Raw genomic sequence first — 17,196 nt, 5'->3', positions numbered from 1 at the left:
TTATATTTTCATTATTTACTTGATAATTAATATTAATTATTATTCTTACTTTTTATATTATTTTATAAAATGAAAGATTTCGAATACTTTCTAGCGATCAAAAACGACAACATTTCAGTAGTTCTTAGGAACTATCCTAGTTTTAAAGATACTAGATCAGCTAATCCACCAGGGTTATCTTCTCTCCTTTATGCAGCTCACGAAAACGCCACAGACTGTATTAGATTCTTGAAGGACATTGAAGCACATCTCAGAACCGAAAAGGATATAGTTTTAACTGTAACCGCCATTTCATAGGACACGCGGTACACACTTGGTAAAGGGTCAACAGCACTAATGATTGCAATTTTACGCAATGCTGATTCCGCAATCAAGGAGCTAATACATCTCTAAATTGGAAACAGGAACTCTTATGGAATGACTTCAATTTCGTTTGCTGGACTGTGCTGCTCGTCATAACCGAGTTTTGAGATTTTACAAAACGAGGATTACTTGCTCGAAGAACTTCCTCTATAAGAACTAGGAGATTCTGCACTAATATCAATTCTATGTTATTTTGGTTAACTAAAAGGGCTTAATTTCTTGAAGAATAAAATTGAGACTAAAATGTTTTCCGAACCAGTCTAGTAGCTTATTTTTCGTCAGCTCACATTAAATGTATCAAAAACAGAAAATTTAGTAAATTTAGCACTAACACCAATGAAATATGAAAAGTTTAATACAACCTAGGAGACGAAAGTTCACTGTGCCAATATTACTTTCAGTCTAACTCAGATAGCTCTTGACCATATTATTTAAACATAAAATAAAAATTTATTTGCTGATGTAGTTGCCCATTGGCGAAAACTTAAAGTAATATCTACATAGTTTGGAAATTTAGAATTTAGAACTGAAAATGACATTATATTAGAATAATTTAAAAACCAGAATCTTGCCACTTAAGCTCTATTAAAAGATGAGGAAGATATAATTAGATACAATAAATTAGATATGATAAAGGACCAAAAAGAGGCTAAAATTGATTAACTTAAATATAGACGAAGACTCCGAATCTAGTTAGAACTAGCACTTTTTAGTGCCAATAAATGTGGTGTCTAGTTTAGAAAACTACGCAATATATGGTTTTAATGCAATGATTTAGACCATATTAATATTTATAAGAAATAATTTAGACGTGTGCTATGTGATGAAAAAAATGAGAAAAATGGGTTAGTATTAGCTTAAATCGCAGTTATATATAACAATTTAGATGTATTAAAGCTGATTTTAGACGAAGAATTCTGTATAAACCTTCCAATGAACATATCAATTAAAACGGAATTTGGAGACTGTGTAGTACCTAAGGGCAGTAATTTACTACAAATAGCAGTCATTGTGAATAGTGAGAAATGTGCTGAATATTTACTGTAAAATGCATTAAAGTATAGATTTCTGGGTCATTTAACAAGTACGGGTGAAACAACTTTTGAAGTATCATTAAGAAGTAAAGGAACTTCAGGAAATGCAGTTTTGGATGATGAATACTACATTTAAAATGAGATGCTTTTGGATACCGGTGGCGATTCTATCATGATGAAAAGTGTGAAATATAACAATGTTCATATGTTGTTAAAGTGGGAAAATCTTGTTTTAAGGATTGAATTTGCTGTTAAAATATTTGAAATGTGTCTCAAAAGAGATACAAATGGATATAGTTTAATTGATTTATGTTAGAGCGAAGAAGCTAATTTTGTCATTCAGGAATTGAGCAAACATAGCATATAATTTGTCGTTGATAATTATTTATATAATGATGGATATTGGCGAGAGCTTCTGGAAAAGTATCTAGGAGAGTAGTTTGAGCCATTTTTAATTATTTAAATGAAAAATTAGCGTCTATATGAGCTTAATTTGGACAAATTTTTACGGAACTCAAAGAGTTTATTAGTTTAAAGAGATTATTATAATTATGACAAGGATTAGACAGTTGAGTTAATATTAACAAATGATGAATTTGATTTGGATGAGTTTTAAGAAAATAGAATTAATATAATAATGAATTTGAACAAAAATTTAATTTTTAGCATTTTAGAAGGATCTCCATTACTTAAAAGCGAAACAAATGACTAAAAATAATATATTTAAGATGTTTAAATGGAGTAGGAAATACAGAATATTTATGATGAAAAATTAGTTAATTGTTATGAGTTTTTAATGCGTTAGGATAATCGGTAAACAAATTATGCTAATCATATTTATAATGGTTTCTACCCAGTCCATTATGCTATTTATTAACAAAATAATCTTAATTTAAAGAATATATTAAATTAGTAATTATTTTGTAGGACTAAAGCCACTCATTATTTATAAGCACTTGGATTGGGTGAAGACTAAGGTTTAGTTTTACATTCACATTCTTCAACGTTATAGCTATTGTTGATTTCCGGAAAAATTGAAGAATTCTGTTATATTATAAAAAATATTATTCATATTCTGTTAAAAATACCTTTCCATTAATATTAATCTGAAGAGTTATTGTATTTAGATTTAATTATTGATACAAACTAAGGCGGAATTTCTCTATTAGATTTAATGGCTCTGCTTGAATATACAGATAGTTTTGCTTCTTGCATTAAAGCGATCTTATAGTTATTTGTTTATAAAGATAAAAAGTATTCTATTTACTTTAATAATACTTTCAAATTTATAGTCCAAAGCAACAATATTAAGTTATTGGGTTAATTATAAAATGTTTTTAGTTCAGATATCTCTGAAATAAATTTAATACATATTTGTATAGTTTTCATAAATTAACTCAATTTAATTTTATCTGATTAAAAATATTAAGATATCATAACACAAGAATGTTAACGCAAATTAATTTAGCTTTATAAGTAATGTGTAACATATATGATTAGAATTAATAAACTAGAAATGATAAAAGACTAAATTATTAATGATATTTTAGATTAATGTTTATCAGATATAAGTATTCTTCGTACAGGTAAGTATTATAATAACCCATAAAATATTAGTTTCTGCAAAATAAATAATATACCAGACAAAAAGGATTTAAGTTTTCTAAATGAAACTATTTAACCTATTTAAAAATCTTCATTTTACAGCAGCATCTAATAGAATAGTTTTAAATAGATTTTAAATTGCTAAAAAAAATATATTAATTAAGTAGAACTAAGAGATACTAATTATGTTAATATATTTAATGGTTTTAATGCATTAGCTTATGCAATTATGAATAATTCTTATGAAATGATGATTTAATTATTTGATGACTACAAGTATTAAAAATTAGCAACTCAGGTAATTATTTATAGTGGTTCAGAATACTATGTATTTTCAGGATCTTTTAACATCTTAATAGTGTCAATTATTACTTAATCTGAAAAAATTTTCAATTACATAGTTGGTAAAATGAAATCAGATTCTAAACTTCAGTAGATTCTTTTATCAGAGTAAAATGAATAAATACTAACCAGACTAGCTGCATAGAGACAATTTATTCCTGTTTTTAAAGTTAATATGATTTTGACCCATGAACTACAATAAGAATAATAATTCATTTAGAATTTTCCTTAAACTAAATGTTGCATTTTTGATATTTTAGAATCATAAAGTAATGAAGTACTTTAATTATTAATATCGTTTTTAGTTAATAAAACAGAAAATATGAAGTTAATTGAAAGTTTTTACATTGCTATTTCTAGACGAGTTAATTTTTTAACTCCAATAGATTATATTAAGTCATTTAAGACACAAATAGTATAGCTATTGTTCAATATTGCAGAGTAAAGCATATATTGGCTTATTTAATAAGATTCAGAATTCTGCTAATAAATATTGAAAGGATATTATTTTGATGATGAAGATTTAATAAATGATAAATTAGCGTTGTATAAAAATATTACTAGTTAATAAAATAATTAGTTAACAAATATAAAGGAGAATTATTTCATAGTTGACTAACCAAGTATTGTATTTTTTGATTATGATAAATTTGTTTTAAATAACTAATTGAATATTTCAACTCGAATTAGGTATTCTTAAACTGATATATTGATTTAATAATTACCAAAAACACCTATAATAGAAAAATATGACACTTATTTCACATTTAAAATATATAAAGGATTTACATAACTGCATTATGCTATAGTTTTTGATAAGACAGATTTAGCATAGTATTTTTTATCTTTTATAGGAAATGTACATACAGCATACCCAACAATTTACTAAAATAAAGAACAATTTTATTATTTACCAGCAGGAACATCTGCTTTACATTTATCTATTATTCATTAAAAAATGTAATTAACAAAGTTAATTTTAAATTTTTACATATTACTTTGGTTTAATGTAGAATTAAATGCTAATGTAATTTTATAATAATCTAATTATATTAAGTTTGACTAGAAAATAGAATCCTAAAAAGAAAAAGTGTAATATTTTTTCATAAAAAATAATAGTATGCCTTAGTTTGATTATCCATTAACATTGTGTGCTTTATAATCAGAATTGATGCTACCTATTAATTTCATACACGCAGAGTTGTAAACTATGTTAGAAAATGATCGAGAAAATGATATCGCCAATATTATTTTCGCTTGTATTTATTATAAAAACTTGTAGTATTTAATGATAATTTACAATATACTAAAAGATATAAATGAGATTGTATTTATGAAGTCATTTTGTTATTTAAAGAAATAAAAATTTGTTATAAAGTATAATATTATCTAGTAAATTCGTGCAATTAATAAAGATGATTCGTCAACATTTGGTATTACCAAGAATATTTAAGAATTTATATTTTAAAAGATTGCTTAGTTAAATACCAAATTAGTCTCTGAAAACAAGTTTACTTCTTTCCCTAATATTTAAAATTTATATGGTATTTAATCAGATAAAATATACCAAAGTTTAGTCAATGAATATGATATTTACAAATCCCCATGCGTACTACATAAATAATATCCACCTAACTTTATAATTATTAATTAAATTTATAAAGTAAATAAACATTAGGCCATATTTGTAGATTCTACCTAAAATTAATTATGTTTTTAGGTGTTCTTTTAACAATAATCTAATTACTAATCTGATTGGTTTGATAGAGTTAAATAAGATGATACTTATGTTATTATACACCATCTATAAAAATTGCTAAAATCATACGATAAACGTGCGACTATTACAGCTTAGAGTATATTTTACGGATGGGCTGGGATTCATTATGCAGTATTTTTTGAATCTTATTAAATTATTCAGTATTTGGCAAAATTTGAAGCAGATTTATTAACATAATGTGATTAATTGGTAATATTTAAGAATTAAATATATTTTGTTCCTAAAAATTCTAATGCATTTTAGCTAGCAATTATAATTCGAAATAATACAGTTTTAGATATATTAATATCCTAATCTACTAAAATTTAGAAATAGTTTTTAATTACAACTGAGTGTAATTATTTAGAGATGATGTAAGTAACAGGTATGTTTAATGAAGAAATAGCTTAATAACAAAATTTTGATAGTATAAATATGGAAGAGTTTTTATCTAAAGCAATAAAAATGAATAATTAAAGACTTGTGTAATATATATTTGATAACTACATTTAACAGGATTTCTTTTATATTTACGTTATTAAATTAATTCAAAGTGATGTTCTGCCCCCGGAACATTGTATGAATAAAACATAACTTTTTATTCTAGATATATTCCCACTAATTGATAGAGAAACTTATTAAAAATTAGATAAATTTAAAGAATAATTAGAAGAAATTTATGGCATATAAAAATTTAATGACTACTTAGAAGATTATAGAGTAGGTGCAAATAATATTAAATCTTTGACCACAAATGAGAAAATCAAAAAAATAAACAATTATGAACCTGAGGAGAATTATAATTTAGTTAAGAATGAATGGTTTGATGCATGTAAAACTGGTGATATGGCCACAGTTTTAAGATTAAAATAGTTCAATTCAATTGATAGAAGAGACTCTTATTACAAAATAAATTAATATAATGGATTTTCAGGTATTCATTATGCACTATTGAATAAACAAAAGGATATAATTAATTTTTTATTAAAATATGAATTTTATTAACAAATATAAAGCTATAACATAGTTAATGTGAATAATTAGGCATACTTGATTTCAAAAGGTACAACAGTTGTTCAGTTAGGCATAATAACATAATAGATTAATGATATAATCTAGGATTCATCATTAAAAAGTTAAAGATTATTGAATAAGTATGAGAACTTATAGTACTATATAATCGCAGATTTGTTTCCCTAGGATTTTGGAAAAATTTTAGCGATTTGTAATGATAATTTTATTAGTTAGATATTTGAAAATAAGTCATATAATTTTGTGTCATAGCTGATAAAATTTATTGAAGACGAAAAATTAACATAAGATATAATAAAGTTAATTTAGTATATTTTTTAATCTTGTAGCTAAATGGATTATTTATTCACTATAGCATTAGAATGCTGCAATTCAAATATTAATATTAAAAGTGTATAAAATGCTGTTTCAATATTACGGTTCGATAAATTTTCTAATTATATGAAAGGTACAAGGTAGATGTAGAATACATGTCTAAAAATTTATAATTTTGAAAGTATTGTAAAAAATAAATTCAAAATTAATAATTTTGATTGTAATATTAATGTCGTAGAAGATGTATTCTTTGATTCTATTCCAAAAAATGATGTTGATAAATCAATGAACTTATATAGTAAAAACATGCTTAAAATTGATAGTAGATCCACATCAAACTTAACTATTAATGGATTTAACTGTCTATTTTATGCCGTATATTATGCTAATGATAAACTGACCCATTATTTTTCACAAGAGTCATAAAATTATAGAACTCTCCACGATATTATTTTACCCAATGGAATATTTTTATCAATGCATACTTCTATAACAACACTTTGCATATTAATGAAATATTAATATGGTTTTAATTTGCTATCAAAATTGCCATATCTAGATTCACGAGGTTATAATTTCGTCTGCTTTTCATATATTTTCTAATTTAAAGAAGATATTGCTATAAAATACATTTAATCACTTTCATTAAGGAAAATATTTAAATTAATACAATTATCCAGATCTAAAGAATTAGCAGTTTATGTTACTGAAAACTTCTCACCGAAATAAATTTGTGGACTGTTTATTGACGATTTAGGAAATGATTTTGTTGGAAAATGGTTTAGAACTGGGTGGATATGGTAAGATTAGAAGGTTAGAATTGAAAGTAGATAAGGTGTAAGATAATTACTAATTAGTAAAGACTGATCAAAAGTGAAATATTTATATACTAAGTCTTTAAAATTTGAGTAAAATTTACATAATCACTGATGCATAATTTACCAATCTAAGTTTTGCTATTCAATATCACTTATTTATTGATTAACCTTTATCAAAAACTATTATAATTTATCTTATTGAATAATAATATCCTTATAACCTTGTTTGTCATTTAATAGAGGTTTTAGCTACTCAAAGTATTCTAAGTCTACAACATTGGAAGATAACTAAAGATAATCCTAGTCTGTTAACTAATGATCAAGTGTTATAAATTTTTAGACAGAATGACCGTAATCATCTAGTTCTATTTTAATTTCTTATATATCAAGTTGTTTCTAAACAATAATTGGTTTATAAGACTAGGATATTTCACATAATTATTGAGTGTACTATTTTTACTAGTCAATAGTGCACTATAATATTAATTAATATAATGATTACACACGTTAAATCTCTGGAATAATACTGTTTTTAAGCACATTCACAATACCACTGAATGTCGTCATTTTATTATACAATAATATAATGAATATTATATACTATAGTAAAAATTCTTTTAACCAAACACCATAATTAATATATAATTAGTATTTACGATTTATAATGCACAGTCTTAATATAAATTATACTGAGAACATAAACTCAGAGCTTCAGTTGTCATACGTAATTTTGGCTGCAATTTCATGTATTGTTAATGCAATTATTTCACTTTTAACACTGTGCGGAGCAATAAAAAATAAATTTAATATCTGGTCTCCACATTTCGAATTTTTCGTGTTTATTTCTGGAAATATCTTAACTACCGTGTCGTTTATAATTAGGTGGGAAGCCTCCATCACTACTAGTGAATCTCCATTGTACTACCTTGGGTAATCTATGACAATTTCTTCTGTTATCGTTTTAAATAATAAGCTTCAATTTATGATGCAGTCTTCGGCAAAGTAACATAATCCGTTTTGGGTTTGTGTGAATATAGTACATACTAAGAAAACATATCTTTTGTAGCTTTTCTATGCTTTATTACCGTAAGTTTGTATAATTGTAGTTTAGTTTATTACCAGCTTCTTGATCAGCAATCACCAGATTCTAATGTATTTTAATTTCAGTATTGATGTGCTTTTTAGTATTATTATATTGTATTATGCAGTCATTGTTGGTATATCTGCTTCTTAGTATTTGACTATTAATAAAGATCAGTCGACCTTCGCCAGATTAAGTCTTATTGTATCATTTTTGTCAGTTATTGACTCAGTAATTAGTTAAATCCTTTATTTTCTGTCTTCCACTTTTTAGAATTTCGATCTCAACGTGAATATAAACGCATGGGCAATAATAGTTTTCATTAAAGACTGGGAGAGCCTAATTATAATAGTTCTAGAACAGATTTTTGTGTTTTTAATGCTCAAATATATTTATATTGCTATGAAAGAACTAAAATAAGCAATGGAATTAGATTATTTGCTAGACAGTTATGAATGAATATTATTTTCTGTTATGTGTTACTAACTTTATATCCCTTTCCTAATTAATGTCTTTAATCAAAAAGTGTAGTATGTGTTAAGCACCTCCAGTTGTACGTCATTCGTTTACAAAGATATTTTTCTGTGCAACTTGCTTCTAAATTAACTTCTTGAACGAAGTCCATGAATACGTATAAAATTATAATTTAATCCCGATTAATTCATCGATTGTAGTAGGAGTTTCAGGCGGAAAAGATTCATCTGTGCTTTTAGACGTGCTTTTCAAGCTAATTAACACATATCCTGATATTTACGTTAACACAACTCTCCATATGGTTGCAGTCGACGAGGGTATCAAAAATTACAGAGATAATTCACTAGATGTTGTACGCGAAATATAGGCCATCTATAATCTACCGCTTAAAATTGTTTCTTTTGAAGCATACTATAAGCGCTCTTTAGATGACTTAATCGTTATGTTGGATTCAACCAACTCGTCCTGCTCATTCTGCGGTATTCTGAGGCGCTCGTCGCTCCAAAAGGGAGCAAATGAACTAAATCTTCCAAACATGCGCGTAGCTACTGGCCATAATGCAGATGATAATGCAGAAACTGTGATGCTGAATTTGCTCAGAGGTGACTCTGCAAAATTGCTCCGCTGCGTCGATCCAGTTGCGAGTTTGGAGGCCAATGGCGCGCGAATAAAGCCGCTTGCGTTTCAGGCCCAAAAGGACATTGTTTTGTATGCTTTTCACGCAAAGCTTAAGTACTTTTCGACAGAGTGCCCGTACGCCGTGACAGCGTTCCGGGGCGTCGCGCGAAGGCTCATTTAAGAGCTCAGTAGAAGCAACAGCATGTGTCAAATTCAGACGCAGGAGGCAATTTTGAGCGTTCGCGGCGAGCGACCGACCGTAAAGGTGCAAAGCTGCGCGCAGTGCGGGACAGCTATTGTAGGGTCAAAATGCCAGGCATGTGAAATTGCAAATTCTAACAATGCAGAAGAATTAAGGAGAGTGTTGAAGGTTAAGTGATTTAAATTCATATTTTATGACTGGGTGGCCGAGCGGTTAAGGCGATAGCCTGCTAAGCTATTATACTCTGTATGCGTGGGTTCAATTCCCATCTCAGTCGATTTTTCAAATATACTCAAATTACGACAAATTGTTATCGTTTTTAATTCTCACCAAACCGTTGAATTTACGTATTTTACGCTGCAGCTGTGGCGAAAACGTGGACTTCTGCTGTTGCTTTTGCTGCTTCTGTGGGCTCAAAATCTGCCGAATCCGAGGCGCCATTTGTGGCGTTTGCGCGAGTTCTGGCAGACACCGAACTGGCTTTTGGTAGTCGAATTTGGGCTGTTTCTGTGGGGAAAATGCCCTCAAAATTTGGCTAAAATCTGCATCCAATTTTAACTGCTTATTGCAGAGCTATTGTGCGGTGAGCGAATACTACATTTTTTCAGTTTAAATAAAAATTTAATATAATAGTATACTTTTGTTAGACTGAGTACGTAGAAATTTTAGATATTAATTTTATATCTAGTAAATAATAATAAAGAAAATAGGAAAGTTTATATATAGGTAATATTATATATTAAATAGTAATATATTATATAATTATTTTCGATAAAAGATAGAGTGAATGTCGTTGTTGTGTGTGCAACTGGGTTTAGGTGGCTGCTGGATACAGAAATCAAATGAAATACGTTATTTGGAACGAAAAGTATAGTTGATTTACTGATTTATTATTATTAATATATAGTAATATAAACTATTTAACACACTCCAATTTTTAAAAATGTCAATTGTTCCAAATTTTGAAGACTTATCATCAGAACATACAACCCATATACTATAAAGACAACATTTTACTACAGTATTTTATAATCAGACTATATGCCTGTTTGGTGGTCATTGTAATGATATGATATACAATGATACGTATTTATTTGATTTTACAACGAAATAGTATACTAAAGTTATGTGTACATTATCTCCACCTGCACGTTATTCTCATGCTGCATGTTTGGTAAATCACTAAATGTTTTTATTTGGTGGCTAAGACGGTAAATAATTTTTCAATGATATATGGATATTTGATTTTTTGACTAAATCCTGGAAATAGCAGGGTTATAAGGATGAATACAAAAGAGTACCTTCTATAGTTGATCATTGTATGGCACCTATTTCTGATTTAGAAATTCTTATATTAGGGGGATAAAATTAAAACAAGAAAATGGAAAACTAATAATTTATTTATAATGTTATAGATGCAACATTTTCTGTATTATAAATGTAATAGTTCGGTCCTGAACCACATATTGGATCTACTTTAACAAAAACATCAAAGGGTATCATATTTTTTGGTGGTGTAGGCGCTAAAGGATTTAATAATGAATTATGGCGATTTAGTACTAATAAAAAATGGGATTTATTATAGCCTATTAAATAAGGTCCAATTGGGCGTGCATGGCATCAAGCATCCGCAATCGGGGACGATAAGATTTTGATTTTTGGTGGAGAAGTTGGTACAAATCATAATTAAAAGCTTGGTGATTGTTGGGTTTACTTAATAAATGATAAAGGTTGGCGAAAGTTATTTGAATATGAGCATGGAAATGCTTTAAAGCCAGATGCAAGATCTGGATTTGGCTAAGTTGCGTGGAAATCTAGAAGTGGTAACTATCGCGTGTATATATTTGGAGGGAATTGTAGAGATGGTATAAAAGGAGATTTTTGGTCTGTTCAACTTGCCAAAGGATTCAATGACGAGAATGTAGGAATTATTGAAAGTCATTATAACTAGTCATTAATTGAAAGTTAAGGAATTAAAAATGTTGAAAGCAATGTATAAATTGTATCATCACCTATGTAAACTTAAAAATTAGAAATTCTTAGTATGAATGATATTACTAGTTAGTAACCAAAGATTTAATAAATTGCTTAAGTACCATAGAAAATAATAGAATAAGTTCCAAATTTACAGTTGTAATTATAATAATCGAAAACTGATATTCTTGAATAATGTAAAGTGCTCATTGAGTAATCTAAGTAGTAAGTTTTAGAACAAGTTAAATCAATTCCTTAAAATGCTCTACTTTAAACTGCATCATCAGATTTTAATAATTAAATGAAAACATTTACTTCTAAATCATCAGAAATTGATGTTCGTGAAGATATTTCAATTTTATAGGCTCATTTTATGGGATTTTAAAGAGAATTTTAATAATATCAATAATAGATATCATAAAAATATGCAAGTTAATAAGAAATTTCTAATTTTCCAGCTAAATTTTAATTTTTAGAATCAAAAAATACTGGATTAGAAACGTCACTTAATGATTTAAAAGTAACGTTTTAGCACTAATTATCATAAAATTCATTAATTATGAATGATATTGCAACATTTTGTAAAGCATCTGGCCGTGATCTTTCTTTTAATGATGCTTTAGAATTAAAATTAGGTTTATTAGATGATAAATATAAGTTAAGATTAGCTAAAGTTGAGACATCTATTAAATTTTTTGATTAAGAGTTATAAAAGTCTTAGAAATCAGATGTTGTCTAATCTTAAGATACCAACAATAAATCTTAATGTGAAATTGAAGAGCTTATTGACCATTTAGATGTTAAACTGGATTTAAAAATTACTTAAATTGAGTAAAAACTAGATTAATTAAGTTAAAATTAAGATATTATTTTCTAAAAGCTTAAAGCTTTAGAGTTCGGAAAGCCAGATAATATGTCAAAATCTGTAAGGTTCGGTGAAAAATCAATTCTTAAAGTAGAAGAGAAGGCTCTTTAGCTTAGTTAAAACTCATCACATTATATTAACAATTCTCATTAAAACGTATCAATTATTGATTTTGAAAATTTTTAGGAGGAATCTAAGTTAAAGTTTTAAAATTTTGCAAAGCCTGCGTTTAAATAATTTTACATTAAAATGAATAATTTAAAGGCGGTGACTGCGGATCCTTAAAACCATACTATATCAGCATTGATAGGAAATGATATTCATTAGTATAATATAGGAGGTTACAAGCTTAATAGGACTTCACCTGATGAAACTTATACATCAACAGTAGATATCCTTAATATTTCAGTATTCAATAATTTATTAACTTATACAACAGCTGAAAAAGTGATAGCCGTACCTGTTTTAGGAGAAAACTATGAAGTATAACCATTCCCATCTAGTTCCACTACGGCCCTTCATACATTTTCATAAAATAATAAAATATTCACATCATGCGGTTCATCTTCAGGTCTCATTCAATTATGGGATCATAGAAAGAATGCAACACATCTTATTGGTGCTCATAGTGAAAATGTCGGAATATTACCTAAAATTAGTGCAATATAAGTCGTAAATAATATTCTGTATTCTGGTGACGAAACTGGATAATTGCTTAACTATGATGTAGTTAAGTAAGCACCTATTTCCAAAATATTCTCTCACTCTGATTTAATTACTTAGATTTGTGTAAAAGATGACCTAGTAACTTCAAGCTCAATAGATGGTACTATTCGTACTTTTGATTAAAGAAGTGGTAAATCAATTCTTAAAGCGCATTCTAAAGCAAATGGTGTATATACAGATGGATTAATTTTAATTTCAGGAGGATCTGATGGCCTTCTACGTATTTGGGATGTTCGAAATGTTGCGAAGTGTTTACATAGTTTGAAGGTAAGTAAATCTATAAATTCTCTTTGTGTAAGCGGAAATAACGTCATATGTGGATGCGATGAGGGTATTGTTGGAATAGATTTTGAGTGAGTTCGAATCATTATTTATATTATATTTTTATAACTACTGTGGTTATTTTAAAACTACCAGCTAAGATAACCCTAGTTTTCTATAGGTATTAGTATATAATATTACTTATTTGCTTATCCTATTTAAACAAATTGTGTGTGACCGAAAAGAATCTTACCACCTAGTCCAATTTTTCTACTTATTTACAGATAAACTAACTCAATTGAAACTCCATACTTATAAACTAATGAGAGTATACCCAGCTTTATAAAATAAATGATAATTAATTTATTAGTCATTGTATGAGTAATTTTAAAATTGTTAGCATAGCAACTGCACACCGTTAAACTATTAACACTATAAATCTACGATAGCATCATATAATTAGTCGCAGATCCGAGCCCATGTCTTCATTTTCCGTGTATGGTAGTTTGCTTATAACTAAAACTATCTATTAATAACAATACTCTCACCTAATAGCAATTATTATATATTTATATAATATATAAATATAATCTATTTAAAATGTAAATCTAAAATATATTATCTTAAGAATTAGCTCGTTAAACAAATACACTAAATCTTATAGCTTCTGAAAATTTTCCATCCAATGCAGTACTTTCCCTACTTTCGTCAAGAATCCAGTCGAAGTATGCAGAAGGGGCTCCGAATTAAAGATACTACCAGGGATGCGAAAATGCTGATAAAATTGAGCTGCTATGTGAATAATAAATACGAAAGATTACTAAAACAAACAAAGAAATCACCTGCCAAGCGCATGCTGGCTCCGGTGCGAATCTTGCTGCATACAACGCCTTTTTGAACCCTGGTGATAAAATCCTGTCCATGACACTGAATGCAGGTGGACACCTTTCTCATGGCTCCAGCGTCTCTATGACGAGCAAAATTTATAATTTTCAGCATTTTTCGAACCCCAAAAATCTTGAACAGAAACTTGCGTAATTTCGCCCAAAAATGCTCGTTCTTGGTTCATCTGCTTATCCTAGAGACGTAAATTGGGAAGAAGCGCGTATTTTATGCGACTAGTACAACGTGCACCTCCACGGCGACGTTTCACACAACGTTGGTCTGATCCTGAGCGATGTGAACCACAACCCATTTCCCTTCTGCGATTCGGTGATGTTCACGACACACAAGACATTCCGAGGGCCACGTGGTGCCATTTTGATCGGTGACGGAGTCAAAAAGAGTGTTTTCCCGGGCCTTCAGGGAGGACCCTTCATGAGCAATATTGCAGGAATTGCACAAGCGGCGATTGAGGCAGATAGCGCTGAATTCCGTGACAAGAACCGGAGAATTCTGCGATTCAGCAAGGAAATCTGCGCCAAATTCAGTACAGAAGAAATTTATACTGGAGGAACCGACATGCATTACTTCGTGCTCAAGTGCGCACCAGATGTCGAAAACGAGCTCCGCGCTGCAGGAATTATTGTAAATGGTCAAAAAATAGGAGCGAAAAATTAAAATGGGATTAGAATCGGATTTCCGTTCATAGTGCACTAGGGAGCGAGCGATGCGCAGTTGGAAGAAATTGGTGAAATTTTATACCGCGTTGTGCGTGGCGAGGCTGGAGCGTTATTTAAGTCGCGCATTATCGCGATAATGTCTGATATAACGAAAAAACTTGAAGATGCTGGTGAGATTTGACGGTTAAACTGAACAATTGCTCACTTGAAATCCTGCGGTTCCCTACGGAATCTAGGATTCTTAGTCTCCCTCCTCTTCAGCTGTGCTCTGAACGGATGGAACAGCGCGATTTTGCACTCAAAATCTGCAACTTTCTGCTCTATTAAATAGACCTCCGTCATTTTTAAATTTCTCAATTCTACAAGCGTAGACTCAGCCCCTCTATCTGGATCCCCGGGCGCTGCTTCTAGATCCTTTTGATGAACTTTTCGCTGAGCGGAATACTCAGCTGCACGTTCATTAGGCAATAACCAGCTAGATAGAGCGCGTTGCAGATTTTCCTGCTTATCTGACTGCAGTTAATGATCTGCAGGTCCTCCAGCTGGTACATTACTTGCTCTTCGATGATGCCGTCAAAAAACAGAATGGAAAACGATGACACGAAGGATTTTTCAGACTCCTGAAGCGATTTGTTAAGAAGGAAATTGCAGGGGCCACTGTTGGTGGCATCCGACTGGCATGCGTCCGAAATCGGGCAGGAGAAAGCTTTTCGTCCAACCTGTTAAATTTTGGTTTGTTTTATTTCTGTTGACGTAAGCAATAGGAAAATTGAGGTATCCGTAATGAACTTTAAGTTGTTGAACTGTATTTTTCTCAGTGAATAATTGTGTTGGTAGATGAATAGGGCGTAAGAAAATTAGTCGGTGATTGAAATATTTTCTAAGGTAAGATATTAAATTTTATTCTCATAGAGAAGGGCTTATTTCATTGAATTTATTTCCTCGTTATCTTACAAAAAGAAATTATCTTTTGGTTTTTCTTGAGCAAAATATAACGTCTCCTAGAAATTATTGTCACATGAGATTACTAGCTTTGAGAGTTATTTACTATTTACTAGAAGAGAAAACATATGCTTATCGATAACTTTTGTGTTAATATTTTTTATAACAAGCGTTTTAATATTCGGGTAATAGAAGGCAATTTATTATATAATACTAGCTTTCAATACATTTTCATCTAAAATTGCGGCATTAATCTTTTAATTAGTTATTTTTAAGCATTCTAGTGATTCATTTGACTAAGAATTATTCAAATTAATTTCTCCATACACATTGATGATAATTTATTAAATATATTTTTAATTCATTAGATAGAAAAAATTTTACTGGGTTATATAAGCATCTTATAATACTTATATTTCTTATAAATGAGGACAATTAATTCTAAATACTTTAATATTCTTTTAGGAGGTAATTATAATCTTCTTTAATTGATTGTGTTTAAGCTCAAAACAAGATTCATCAAGCAATGTAATATTAATAAATTATAAATTTTCATAATATGGTAATGAAAGTGATGTGGATGGCGAGTTAATTCCTTATATATAGCATGATAAGCCTTGTATTTTTATAGGCTTAGAGTAGAATGCTTTATCTATTATTTCTGAATCCTCTTCAATAAATTGTGGGTGTTCACATGAAAAAAATTATAGCTTTTTCGCAGAAGATAAAAGTTCAAAACAACTTATCAACTTCAATTCACCTGTTATCCGTAGTTTTGTTAGTTTGCTATAATGAATTAATTAAATTAAAACAACTGAGTGACATAAAAAATATCCTGGTAAATACAGTGTTGTCAGTTATGGTAGATGGCTAAGAATATTTATTAATTAATCCACTGTTAGTGTAGCAATTTAGCTAACCTTTAGAGTTTTTACATTTTACAAAAATGGTAATAGCGATTCGATATCTATATATTATATAAATTAATTTTATTGTGGAAAAGATAATAAATTGGATAAAAAATCTATTACATAACATCTGGTCGATTAAAACGTTAAAAATTTTGTAAAAAAGCTAGAGTGAACATACTTTAATAATCTAGACCACCAAATTTTTGGTTATAAGTTCTCTTCTGAAAAACTATTTTATCTTAATTCCATTTCGATTTTAAATCAACAATTTATTTTTATTATTATATAAATAATAAAATATAAGTAAATACA

The 17,196-nt window shown here is 28.8% G+C and overlaps 7 protein-coding genes and 1 non-coding gene across 8 annotated transcripts; 6 read left to right on the top strand and 2 right to left on the bottom strand. All coding sequences in view use genetic code 6, as the record gives it.

Moving 5' to 3' along the window:
* Positions 1-69: 69 nt before the first annotated feature.
* On the top strand, positions 70-7,317 carry SS50377_27999 (uncharacterized protein; the record flags this gene model as incomplete). The annotated part of the gene is made up of 1 exon (XM_067911776.1): positions 70-7,317. The coding sequence occupies one exon, from the start codon at positions 70-72 to the stop codon at positions 7,315-7,317; it is 7,248 nt and encodes a 2,415-aa protein (XP_067760798.1).
* A 56-nt stretch (positions 7,318-7,373) lies between these two features.
* On the bottom strand, positions 7,374-7,835 carry SS50377_27998 (uncharacterized protein; the record flags this gene model as incomplete). The annotated part of the gene is made up of 1 exon (XM_067911775.1): positions 7,374-7,835. The coding sequence occupies one exon, from the start codon at positions 7,833-7,835 to the stop codon at positions 7,374-7,376; it is 462 nt and encodes a 153-aa protein (XP_067760797.1).
* A 19-nt stretch (positions 7,836-7,854) lies between these two features.
* Positions 7,855-8,808, top strand: SS50377_27997 (Transmembrane domain-containing protein; the record flags this gene model as incomplete). Its single annotated transcript, XM_067911774.1, has 1 exon — positions 7,855-8,808. One exon carries the CDS (start codon positions 7,855-7,857, stop codon positions 8,806-8,808), a length of 954 nt encoding a protein of 317 aa, XP_067760796.1.
* Positions 8,809-8,857: 49 nt separating this feature from the next.
* On the top strand, positions 8,858-9,820 carry SS50377_27996 (Cytoplasmic tRNA 2-thiolation protein; the record flags this gene model as incomplete). Its single annotated transcript, XM_067911773.1, has 1 exon — positions 8,858-9,820. One exon carries the CDS (start codon positions 8,858-8,860, stop codon positions 9,818-9,820), a length of 963 nt encoding a protein of 320 aa, XP_067760795.1.
* An 18-nt stretch (positions 9,821-9,838) lies between these two features.
* SS50377_t20131 lies at positions 9,839-9,920 on the top strand. The gene has a single exon. It is a non-coding gene; the product is annotated as a tRNA-Ser (tRNA).
* Positions 9,921-10,586: 666 nt separating this feature from the next.
* Positions 10,587-13,565, top strand: SS50377_27995 (Kelch repeat-containing protein; the record flags this gene model as incomplete). The annotated part of the gene is made up of 1 exon (XM_067911772.1): positions 10,587-13,565. The coding sequence occupies one exon, from the start codon at positions 10,587-10,589 to the stop codon at positions 13,563-13,565; it is 2,979 nt and encodes a 992-aa protein (XP_067760794.1).
* Positions 13,566-14,069: 504 nt separating this feature from the next.
* Positions 14,070-15,212, top strand: SS50377_27994 (Serine hydroxymethyltransferase; the record flags this gene model as incomplete). Its single annotated transcript, XM_067911771.1, has 1 exon — positions 14,070-15,212. The coding sequence occupies one exon, from the start codon at positions 14,070-14,072 to the stop codon at positions 15,210-15,212; it is 1,143 nt and encodes a 380-aa protein (XP_067760793.1).
* A 172-nt stretch (positions 15,213-15,384) lies between these two features.
* Positions 15,385-17,133, bottom strand: SS50377_27993 (uncharacterized protein; the record flags this gene model as incomplete). The annotated part of the gene is made up of 1 exon (XM_067911770.1): positions 15,385-17,133. The coding sequence occupies one exon, from the start codon at positions 17,131-17,133 to the stop codon at positions 15,385-15,387; it is 1,749 nt and encodes a 582-aa protein (XP_067760792.1).
* Positions 17,134-17,196: the final 63 nt, after the last annotated feature.

This window comes from Spironucleus salmonicida, chromosome 8, assembly GCF_000497125.1.
Source record: "Spironucleus salmonicida strain ATCC 50377 chromosome 8, whole genome shotgun sequence".
NCBI lineage: Eukaryota > Fornicata > Diplomonadida > Hexamitidae > Spironucleus > Spironucleus salmonicida.
The sequence above is the reverse complement of the archived record's forward strand: the minus strand, read 5'-3'. Positions and strand labels throughout refer to the sequence as shown.